We start from the raw sequence: 11,878 nt of genomic DNA, 5'->3' as shown, positions 1-11,878 counted from the left end.
AATTATTGTTTCGCATTCTTCCTAAGTCTATGGAGGCCTGCAGGGCCCAACTCAATGGAACACTATATAAATGCAACAGATAAAACACAACGGCAAAAACACGACACAAAATGTCGCAGCAGAAGTGGAAAAGTTGCTACTCTAACACGAGTGTTCCAGTGACGCAAAAAGGAACAACAAAAACACAAAAAGTTGTGACAAAACTTCAAGAAAAGAAAAATACAAAAGTTGTAAAACATCTGTAAAATCTGCAACACAACTACAAAAGTCGCAACACAAGCAGACTCTGCATTCGACTCAGATTTCCTGACATTACCGGATGTGACGAAACATCCGTGCACAAATGTGTCTTGCCGCACTCCGCTATAGATACGGCATATATATATATATATATATATATACAAATGTGTCTTGCCGCACTCCGCTATAGATACGGCATATATATATATATATATATATATATATATATATATATATATATATATATATGACCCGGACCCGTGGGTTTTTCTCTGCCCTCGTCCAACAAAGACAAGAGTGAGCTGTCAATCAGAAGATTACCGGTTTATTAAATAACACAAGTCAGACGAGTTGCTTTCAACGTCTGAAAGTTCAATACTGTTGTCAGCTTATATAACTTTTACTTTAATTCACAGTCAACCTTTTCTAAAAGAACATTCTTAACGCTTTGTAACCGTTCAAATAAAATAACTAATGTATTTATTTTTAGTGAACGTGGATGTGAATGAAACGTTGCCCTCTTTGGCCACTTCAGGTACGACCGGCAAATTAAATGTGCGTAAAATCAACCTTGTTTAATGAAGTATTTTCATATCTGTAACAGCTCGTTTTAAAGTAGAACGAACAAAATGGGTTTCTGGTAAAGTTCAATAAAATGAACGTCACTGGGATTCTTCTCATATCCTTAGAAATAATTCCCCTATTTTTTATTGCAGCATGTCAAAAATGACATTGTAACTATACACTTTGTTTTCTCTCAACAAACAAACAAATAAATCAATCAATGCTTAAACAAACAAAGGTCTGGGACCACATCAGCGTCGTTAGCTTTGTGCTGCTCAGTGTGTTTGTGTCGTTATTGGACTCTAACGTGTTACATAATCCAGTCGGATTGATTCAGAGAGCCACGCTTGTTTTTTTTTTTTTTCCCATTCCACAGGCTGGTTTCTGATGTCAAAGGTACCTGAATAAAAGTCTGTAGTAATCAGATTACTCTTCACACAGGTCAGGAAAAAGACTTGTTTATGTTGTGTTTTGGTCACATCTGAACTGTGTGTGTGTGTGTGTGTGTGTGTGTGTGTGTGTGTGTGTGTGTGTGTGTGTGTGTGTGTGTGTGTGTGTGTGTGTGTGTGTGTGTGTGTGTGTGTGTGTGTGTGTGTGTGTGTGTGTGTGTGTGTGGATGTTCCTATTGCTCGTGGCTCTGAGTATTGATTTTCTGTCCTTGTGAGTTTGGCTAAAAATATCCAATGCTCTAGGAAATGCTGACAATGAGACATTGTTGTTATTATTATTGTTATTATTATTGTTATTATTATTATTTTGCAGACATATCACGCCACCTTAAAAAATGATCTTTTTCCTTCACTCAACATGTAGAATTCAAAGGTCAAAGGTCACAGACTTCATCCATAGACACCATCAGCAGCTGATTCAGGATCAGAAAACACTTTGCACCAGATGCTCCAACACTTGCATCTTTGATACCCTCACAGTCTTCAGGTACAGGACGCCTTGACGGGGCCCGTTGCCATGGCGACGGCATCCCAGGCTGCTGCCGAAGATGTTTGGCAGCGCTGGAGGCGACAGCGATGCTTTCAGGGAAAACGGAGAGCGTGCAGGAGAGATGACTCAGACTGTCCTACTTTCACTCAAACCTTGTCACAACGCCGCCGCGCCATAGCAACCGCTGTTGCTAAGGAGCACTTAATGAGCGAGAGGGGGAATCAAACCGTCCACCTGATGACACCGACGTACCGCTCAGAGTAAATAAACTCATCTGTTCAACTCAGCTTCTTCTGGGGTTATAGTACTTCTGTCCTCTCACAGTACTTCTGTCCTCTCTCACCTTTCCGATTAGTTTCCACTTTCTTTTTTCCTCTTGGAGAAATGTTGTTCACTTGCAATACTTTTGGTTTCTTTCTATACCTTTTATATTTCCTATTTCTTTATTATTTTTTCACTCATTGTAAGTCCCCCCCCCCTTACTGGATTTGTTTTTCTCTGGAGCACATGAGGTTCAATGTGACCTGCAGCAGGGGGGCAGGGAGTCGGGAGGAGGAGGGAGGGAGGAGTGCTGCAGAAGGAGGCCTCTGATTGGCTCAAAGTAGGTCAGACCCGCCCACCACTGTGAGCAGCATCCTGTGAGCAAACAGGATGTGAAAACACAAACAGGAGTTCAGATGGATGAAGACACGTTGTGGCGACTCCATCCTGCACCTTTAATCACATCATGTCACTCTGTATTCTGTTTTTTATTTAAGATTCAGTCGGTTCATTCCTCTGCCGTGACTCTCTGGTGGTTTCTCCATCTCTTTGTATGTTGTTTAACATTTTGTCTCGTTTCTGTTGGTTTTATATGTGTATTCTACTACATATCCTACTTTTCTGTATCTCTTATCCATGAAATGTTATTAATTTAACTTCTCCTTGTCCATTTTACATCTGTTTTTGTGTCATTTTCGTCTTTTCTCATTTTCTTTGCTGAAATTTGCCTTTTAAGATATCATTCTAGCTTTTTAAACGGTTTCGCAAATAAATATTTGATTTGTCTCATTATTAAGTACCACTTTCACCACGTAATCTACTTCACTACTTGATGACATGTGGCAGACTGTATGTACTCACTTTACTAAAATTGAGTTGTATGGGGTAATTGTACTTTAATACATACTTTATGAAATGATGTAATTTCACTTTTGTTTTTGTAGAATTAGAATCATGTAATCTACTTTGATTTTGCAGAAGTCATGGGTTTGGAAGTAACAAATTACTATTAGGAATACAAATATTTGCTGTGCATGAATAGTTCGTATGAAGGTGGTATTATTTAAACATAGAATATATTTCACACCACCGATATTTTTAATAGATCATGAAAATAATGGATTACAAATACTCTTGTAACCATAATACAGATATATTTTGTTTTATTATTATTTGGAATTTTGTAATTTAAAAATGCAATATTACTCACTTCATTGACATCATGTAATCTACTTTACTACCTAATGAATTACAAGTACTCACGTTACTGCAATAGAGTAATAATCCTAGCTGCTTTAACGATGCGGGTGTGTGTGTGTGTGTGTGTGTGCGTGCGTGTGCGTGTGTGTGTGTGTGTTTCGAGGCTGGAGGACGAAACCTGAGCAGGTGAGGCAGCGAGGCTCCACGTGCACAGTGAAGGCGTGCGCGCGAGTGGGTGCGCGTGATGTGGAGAGAGAGAGAGAGAGAGAGAGAGAGAGAGAGAGAGGGAGACGCAGGTTTGAAGTCGGCAGTCCTCTGCGGTCACACGCGGACTCGGAGCTGCTCGGTGTTTGGTGTTTGGTTCTCGGTCCTCGTCGTGTCCAACTCCTGCAGCCCGCTCCGGCTCCGTCGGCTCCGTCGCGGATTCTCTCCTCCCGGCGGCTCCCGCCGCGGTTTTTTTTCTTCCTCCCCCGGTTCCACGGACGCACGCAGGCGGGCGTGATGCAGAAGATGGGCCCGGCTTTCGTGCCCGCAGCGACACACGGAGTGCTGAAGTCTCTGCTGGAGAACCCGGTGAAGCTGTCGCTGCGCCACCATGCCGAAGGTCCGTCTGCACCGGGACTCGAACCCGCGACCCCACGGGGAAAACTTCTAACTCGACTTGAGCACAATTTACACAAGTTCTTCAGCGATCAAGGGCTTAAATGTTTAAATCTTTATTGTTGTATAATTATTATCCAGTGTTTGTATGATTGGAAAACCAATTGAGACCAAACTCGGTTTAATTTGCACATTATTTTGTTCAACATTAAAGGAAAGTTAGATCTTTTAGAGTTCAGAATTTCTCATAAATAACAAATGTTGGCGGCAGCTGGGACAATTCTAACCCTGCTGCCTTGTTTTGGAGCTGTGTTTTACTTCCATGCGTTGTTTGTGAACTAATTTATTCATTTTTTCCTTGTATGGGAGCTGCCCTTCTGTGAGCTGTTTTACCTCTTCTGCCCTGTTTTTAGTTGCGTTTTGCCCCTTGTGGCGTCAGCAGATTGCAGAAGGGGTAATGATGCTTGTGAAATTTCTGAGGCTTTTTAGGAGCGTTTTAGGAATGTAAAAACTACTTGAAACGCCACTAAAATATCCCTGAAACACCCTAGAAACGCTCTTAAAACGCTTCAAAAATGACCCTGAAACACCCCTAACATTTAAGAGCCTTTCTGCCCTGTTTTGAGCTTTTTACCAGTGACTCCTATATGTTCTGAAGTGAAACCGACTGAATAGTAACTTATTTTATTCGTCCCACTGTGGGGAAGTTCGTGTGTTTGCAAGCGTTTTGTTTAATAAATGTTTTTTAATAGACAGACGCTGCCTGATGTTTCATTGTGCGGCGTAAAGCGCTGCAGATCTGTCCTCCGTGTGTGACCCTCCTGACTGACCCCGGCTCCTCTTGCCGCCCTGCAGCGTTCAGCAAGGAGCAGGAGAAGGAGAAGAGTCTGGAGGAGGAGCGCAGCGCCCCCCAGTCGGCCTTCCTGGGACCCACGCTGTGGGACAAGACGCTGTCGTACGATGGAGACTACTTCCAGCTGGAGTACATGGACCTGGAGGAGTTCCTGTCCGAGAACGGGATCCCGTCCAGCCCCTCCAACCACCACCACCGCCATCAGCACGCCACACCGCGCCAGCCCACCGTCATGTCCCCGGCCCCGGCAACGCCCTCCGTGATGGACCTCAGCAGCCACGCCTCCACCTCCGTCCACACCGGCGTCATGTCGCCAAACTGCCTGCACAGCAGCCCGGCCAGAGCAGGTACCCCCGAGGAGCTCCGCCTTCATCACCTCTACACCACCAATCACCAATTCCTGTGTCATTAGAATGTTTGGGACGAGTCCGAAGGTTTCTCTGCTCATTTAAAAGATTAAACTGAATGAGAAGTGACGAAGACGAGCAAAGAGCGAGAAACAAAACTGAAGATGAACGCTTCGGCTTTTTCCCAAAACACGACGATCTGTTATGTTCTAACATTTATGAGAGAGGAGAAACCACAAGGGACTGGACTGGAGGTTCTCCAATCCGCTCATGTAGGATTGAAGTATTAATTAAGTATATTAGTCATTGAGGTACATTTTACTCTATGTAGGAATGATTCAGTGGTCGTAAAGCAGAGTGTCAAGGTGAAAGACGAAACAAGACAAGTCCCAGGACATGTCCCTGAGGTACTTTTGACTCGGGTTCTATTAGCACCAGCGTTGGGTTTTGGGTCTGACGTTTACAGATGTTCATCAAAATCAAAGCCGTACCCGGTTAGCGTGATCGCAGAAGTTAGTGGGTCTCGTATATACCTGAATGCAGGGAGTTCTACCCGTCCTCTCAGCTTTTCCTCTGGTTGTCTGGGAGCTGCCGTGTTTGTGTAGGTGGATTCTCGCTGCTGGAGGCGGTTTTTACCTCCCAAAAAAAAAAAAAAAAAACAGACGGAGGGGATAAATCTTTGCTTATAAAAATCAATCAGCTCAGCGGTGAGGCGTTCACTGACTCACCGAGGAGGAGGAGGAAACGGGTGAAACAGGCTGCAAATATCCCTGCTGTCACTGAAAAAAGGGTTTTTGTGAGTTTCTGCAACTAAATGAGAACGAAATCAACTAAGAAATACGATCAATTAATTCAATAAATGTTTAAAAAAAAATTTTTTTTAAAAAGACCCGAGTTGGGTTGGTTGGTTATTTTGTTGATTTGTTGTTTAGTTGGTTGGTGGTTTTGTAATCAATTTGTTTGGTTGGTTGGTTGATTAGTTGTTGGCTGGTGGTTTGGTAGGTTGTAGGTAAATCTCAATCAGAAGTTTTGGCCTCCCAGCTCAATGGCATTTTTTTTGCAGATCCAAACGATTGAAACCACCGCGGTCACGTGGAGTTTTTAACCTGTCTGCTGATTGTTCTCCGGAGAAATGAAAGTTTCTCTCCGTGAGGCGTTTACTGAACAGGCGGCAGTCAGAAGAGGGCGCAGGAGATCTTCATCAAAGTTCCATCATGTCTATTCTGATCAACAAACTGCAGTGTTTCACGTTGATACCAAAATGGAGAAATCTGTGTCCGAACCGAGTCTCGAACTTTCAAAAGTTCACGAGGGTGAGGACAAAGCGCAAACCTCCTGTGGTGAAGTGAACGGCAACCATCGTCTTGTGTACAAACTGTGTCCGGACGAACACCAGGTCATGTAAAACATCAAATTAATGACTTGAGTGAAAATTCAGGGTTTTATTATCTCTGCTGCTCAAACCTGCCACTTCAAAGTCCTTAAAGGTAAATGCTCGGAGCCAGAGGGAGTTTATAAATCTGCAGTGTTGCACCTTAATTTAATAGAACTAGAAATGTGAATCAGGACTCTGGTCTGATTTGATTCTTTCTGGGTATTTGTCTCCACCTGGTGGCTGCAGCTCGAATGTCAGTTGTATTAAAGAAACTGAGTGTAATCGACCTCAGACCATGTGCATCTGCTGAACCTGCTCTCCTCTCGCTGCTCTCAGTCCTCCCGGGCTCAAGAAACACTCCCAGTCCCATCGATCCGGACTCCATCCAGGTCCCGGTGGGCTACGAGCCGGACCCGGCCGACCTGGCTCTGTCCAGCGTGCCGGGTCAGGAGATCTTCGATCCACGCAAGCGGAAGTTCTCGGCCGAGGAGCTCAAACCTCAGCCCATGATCAAGAAAGCTCGAAAGATTTTCATCCCCGAGGACCTGAAGGTAAGTGGGAGCCGGTTCTGAGAGGAGGAACTCTTCACGTGTTCCTGTCCATCTCACGAGATGTTTTAACGTTTTGGAGAAACATGAAGAGATTACTCGTACAGTCAGACACTTTTCAGGAACTTTTTTGAATTGTGCTACTTTATACAATACAGATAATCTAAAAATATGTGAATGTAAAATCTCACTGAATATTCCCGTTTTCCTTTTTGGAGAAAATTTTATTTATTTGTAAAAGGAAAAAAATATATTTTTAATTTCTATTTTTTGAATGAGACAATTAATAAAGTGGAGTTAAATTTTCAAATAATATTAAAATACACACATTATATAAAGCTGAATATCTTTTTTTTTTTTTTTTTTTTTAAGACAAAGTAGTTATCAAATAGAGGAACATTATTTTCAAATTAATAGACTCAACAGAATAATTCTCAAATTGTCTTGATTCCAACAGTTAACGATATCCTTGTGTTTCCAAACTTAAAATAATCAAACAATTAAGCTATACCACAATGATCTGGAAAAAGAGTTTGTTTATTTTTGAATAATAATTAGACTTTAAAAAATGTAAGAAAAAATATTTTTTGTCACTTAAATTCTGTTGGAAGTTTTTACGTTAATTTAGATTTTAGAATAATCTTATTTTAGTCTTAAAAGAGAAATATTCCTAAATGGTGGTATTAATGTCAACAAACCTGCAGCTCATCACTGTTGTTCATTGGTGGAAAACTGAAGCGCTGAGTTCTTCTCGTCGATTAAACTTTAACATTTGAAAGCAGAGAGGGAAATATCTGTTTGCAACATTTCATCTAGCAACGTCTGATTGTAATACCCCTCCTGTACCACAGGGGGAAATAATGAGTCAGTGGCAGTTTGAGTTCTGTTCAATCGGAGGGACAGACCGAACATTTGAAGTAATCCCGCCGTCTCTCTTCGACCACCCCCCCTCCCCCCGCTCCTCCTCCTTCGAGCAGGATGACAAGTACTGGGCTCGGCGCAGGAAGAACAACATGGCGGCCAAACGCTCGCGGGACGCGCGGCGGCTGAAGGAAAACCAGATCGCCATCCGCGCCGGCTTCCTGGAGAAGGAGAACTCAGCTCTGAGGGAGGAAGTGGCCGACCTGAGGAAGGAGCTCGGACGCACCAAGGGCATCCTGTCCAAGTACGAGGCGCAGCACGGGCCGCTGTGAAGACGAGCGCGCACACACACACACACACACACACACACACACACACACACACACACACACACACACACACACACACACACACACACACACACACAGAGACCCTCCTCTGAGCTCAAGGTCCCAGCGACTCGTCTCGCAGCAAGTCGACCGATGAGGTTCTTTGCTGTGAATCACTTGATGGGAACACAAACAATCGAGCATCTCTCATGTTCTCGCAGGTTGAAATCAACGCAAAGTTCTCAGAGTTCGACTTCTCATCAACAAATCTCACAAAACCAAACTCATAGTGACATCTGGTGATTCATGCACTTATTTTAACTTTGGAGTTCCACAGGGATCATTGCTGGGGCTCCTGAAGTTCTATTTATCCCAAATACTCAGGCAAAAACTAATTAATGGTTACATGATGTATGAATATATCGTTTTATTCATTCATAAAGTATCACAAAAAATATATTAAAAATGACTCTATCGTATCTTGATAGAGCCTGATTATCAAATCAGAAGAAAATGTACATACGTAATATACATGCATATTGTATGTATATTGATTTTGAAAAATTTTTTGTTTTTATTTCTGTCTTTTCAAAGAAGATCTAAAATAGAGGAAAGTATCTTAAAATGTACGAGGAATGTATATCTAATGAAGGATACAGATTTTTTTTTTTGCAGCGTGGTGTTCCACAGAGATCAACTCTTGGGGCCCATAAATCTGAAACGGTCCGAAATAAATTCACAAATAAAATCTCAAAAACTATGACAATTTCACAAATCAAAACGTTATTTTATACAAATCTGTTGTTTTTAAAGCATTACTTCTTGTTTTCAACATTAAAATATAATTCATAGTAATGAGAGAAGTTTCACGCTGTGAATGGCGTTACTTCAATCTGGCGTTCCTCAGAGATCACCTCTGGGAACCTTTAGAGTTTTTATTCACACCAATAGTTGGTTTTCATTCCAGCCTCTAAGTTTCATTCCAGACAAGTCAGTTGTTGTTTTTTTTTTTTCTTATTTGGTGATTTATAGTTTTGTCAAAAAAACCCATTTCAAGTTTCCATAGTATATTTACAGTCTATAGCCAAGAAATGATCCATGATTGTATATATGAATTTCAAACAATCGATTGTGAAAGTATTTCTGGGTGTAAATGTAAGATACATTTTCACGTTCAGTTATTGATATTAACTGTTTTTGACACTTTATATGAGATGGAGGATGTGAAAAGCTCCTCTTGCTTGTTCTTGTTTCCATGACAACGGAGGCTTTTCGTGGACGATGTGAGTCATTTTATGTTGGTTTTTCTTGCCTTTTTTTTTTTCCTTCTGCAAGTCGACTCAAACGCGCTGGCATCAGTTCCTCCTCCTCAACTCATCACACCAGCGACTGACCTCTGATCTTTGACCTTTTCATTCCGCCTCCTCTGCACTTTAGAGCCACAGACAGACTCTTGCTCCCTTACCTGCAGGGACTCTCCCACCTGTCCAGACCTCTTCCTCCTCCTCTTCCTCCCCATTTGTTTGTTGCTGTTTGGAGTCCCTTTGCATCCTTCAGCAGTATTCAAGTATTCACAAAACAATGGCAGACTTTGTGACAAATTTAACAAAATAAAACCCCTCAAATTCCCAAGTAAGTTTCAATAGAAACATTTTTCAAAATGTTTGTGAAATCAGCTGTGTTCTTGTTTATTTTCAGAGGCAAACTGGAACAAAAAGATTCATTATTTGTCTTTATTTTCTCTACATTCCATATTTTTTCTCTAAACGTATTTCTCTTTTTCCTATAATTTAGTTTTTTTCGTTTTAAATTTTTTCCTTTAAACTTGTTTCTACATTTTAACGTTGGTATTTCGATTTTCTAAATTACTCATTTTCTTTAGTATCTACAAATGATTCCTTCCTGGAATTTGATCTTTTTTTAATTGCCTATAGTAATTTTTTTCAAATCTAACTCCAAAAAAAGTACAAGTTCCAAGAATTATTGATAATGTGAATCTCATCTTATAAATCTGAGTTGTAAGCTTTTTATTCTGATCAGTTTTACAGATTGTTCTTTTATCAGAATTTAAAAACGAATAATTCTCTGTTTACCTGGAGTTTCTCCTTAAATAAATGTCAACCTGTTGTTTATAAATTTCTGTCATTTTGTTTTGGTTTTTTTTAATTTCTTTTACCATAAAATGTGAAATACACCCATAAAAGCAGAAACTTTCCCCATTTAAACATTTAAATAGTTTGCTTTGGGGGGTTTGGTGCAATAGCAGCTTTTTAGTCAGCACCTTTTAACTTCACTCGGAGACGAGTGCACCCCCCGGTGGCCGAGCGAGACATGAATGTATATTTGTGATGTCTTTTACTTCAGTACTCTTTACTACAGACCAAAAAAAGATCTGTTACATGAATATAAATATAAAGAGGATATATTACTATGATAAAAAGTTTTAATGTTTTTACAGACTGGATTTTTTTGTACAGTCTCTTTTCCTATGTAGATTTCTCTTTGTGTGTATTTTGGAAAAAGTTTTCATCCTCAGAAATGTATAAACTTAAATAGATTATATATGACCAGACAGATGTATATCCACAGATGTATAGATATGTGTCGGGTTGATGTGTGGGCATTATGGAAAACCTCCCTGTGTATTTTTAACACATGAGAAAGACCTCGACCTTTCTGTTTTTGCTTTGTAGGTTGATTTTCAGAGGAATGTGTTCAAAACTACATTTCTCTCTGTTTGTTTGTTTATCAGAGTTGAGATTTTTCTTCTCCTGTATTTTAAAGAATATTAAAGAAAAAGTTCACATTCAGTCTGAGCCTTTTTGCTTGTTTTATTTAAAGGAAGAATAAACTTCAGTTTGACTTTGTTTCACTTCAAAGCACAGAAATATTCCAACCTACTGAAGTAGCGGTGTCAAACATGTGGCCCACGGTCCAAAAAAGGGCCAAACACGGAAAAAAGCCAACTTTAATCAAAATAGCTGCAGTTCCTGATCTGTCCACTGGGTGTCACTGTTTCAATAAAAATACAGAATGTCATCGGAGTCAAATGAAAACACAAACCATCAGCAAAGTGACTCAAATAAACAGTAACGCAAACATTTATGGGGATGAACATTGTTGGATGTTATTTTACAGATGACCAGCAGATGGCAGCATGCCACTGAATGTGCAAACAGGAAGAGGAAAAACAAACTTGTGTTTTAGAAACGTAAATGATAAATTAAAAAAACCTCGACCTACCATTTTCTAATAAATGTAATCAGATTTTCTATTCATGAGTAATATTAATGCAAAACAAAAATTTTATGTTCATCAACTTAAAGACTAATTTACAGTAATGTGGGCCTTTTTTTCCTCCTCGCTTGAAAATAAATAAAATCTAACCATACAAAACATCAGAACCCTGACAAAGTACAGCAAATTCAAAACCAGATTCAACATAAAACAGGTTGTTCAGAGTCCTTCAGGACGGAACGACACATCCCAGATTGACCTTGTCTGAAACTGTTTCTGTTCTGCTTTTTTCAACCATCTGCTGTCTGGTTTTCCTTTAATTTTTTTGTTTTTTTAAATAAATAAATATATATATATATATATATACACACGCAGATGGAGGGCTGATTGAATGAGAGTGCGGGAGGAATTAGCCTTGATCCTGGCGGCACTTTATCCTCCTCGTGTGCAAATGAGCTCTGTCTCAGACACAAACTGTCCCGTTTTAAAGACGTCCCACTTTTCCACCATTAAACAGCTTTAAG

The 11,878-nt window shown here is 40.4% G+C and overlaps 1 protein-coding gene across 1 annotated transcript; it reads left to right on the top strand.

Annotated features, from left to right (window-relative positions):
- Positions 1–3,499: 3,499 nt before the first annotated feature.
- hlfb (HLF transcription factor, PAR bZIP family member b) lies at positions 3,500–8,566 on the top strand. Its single transcript, XM_080460519.1, has 4 exons — positions 3,500–3,808; positions 4,660–5,004; positions 6,716–6,930; positions 7,905–8,566. The coding sequence occupies exons 1-4, from the start codon at positions 3,706–3,708 to the stop codon at positions 8,118–8,120; spliced, it is 879 nt and encodes a 292-aa protein (XP_080316645.1). The 5' UTR covers positions 3,500–3,705; the 3' UTR covers positions 8,121–8,566.
- The last annotated feature ends 3,312 nt before the right edge of the window (positions 8,567–11,878 follow it).

Source organism: Lipophrys pholis (assembly GCF_963383615.2).
Source record: "Lipophrys pholis genome assembly, chromosome: 1".
In the NCBI taxonomy this organism is placed as follows: domain Eukaryota; kingdom Metazoa; phylum Chordata; class Actinopteri; order Blenniiformes; family Blenniidae; genus Lipophrys; species Lipophrys pholis.
Note: the sequence above shows the minus strand (reverse complement) of the source record. Positions and strands in the feature narration are given on the sequence as shown.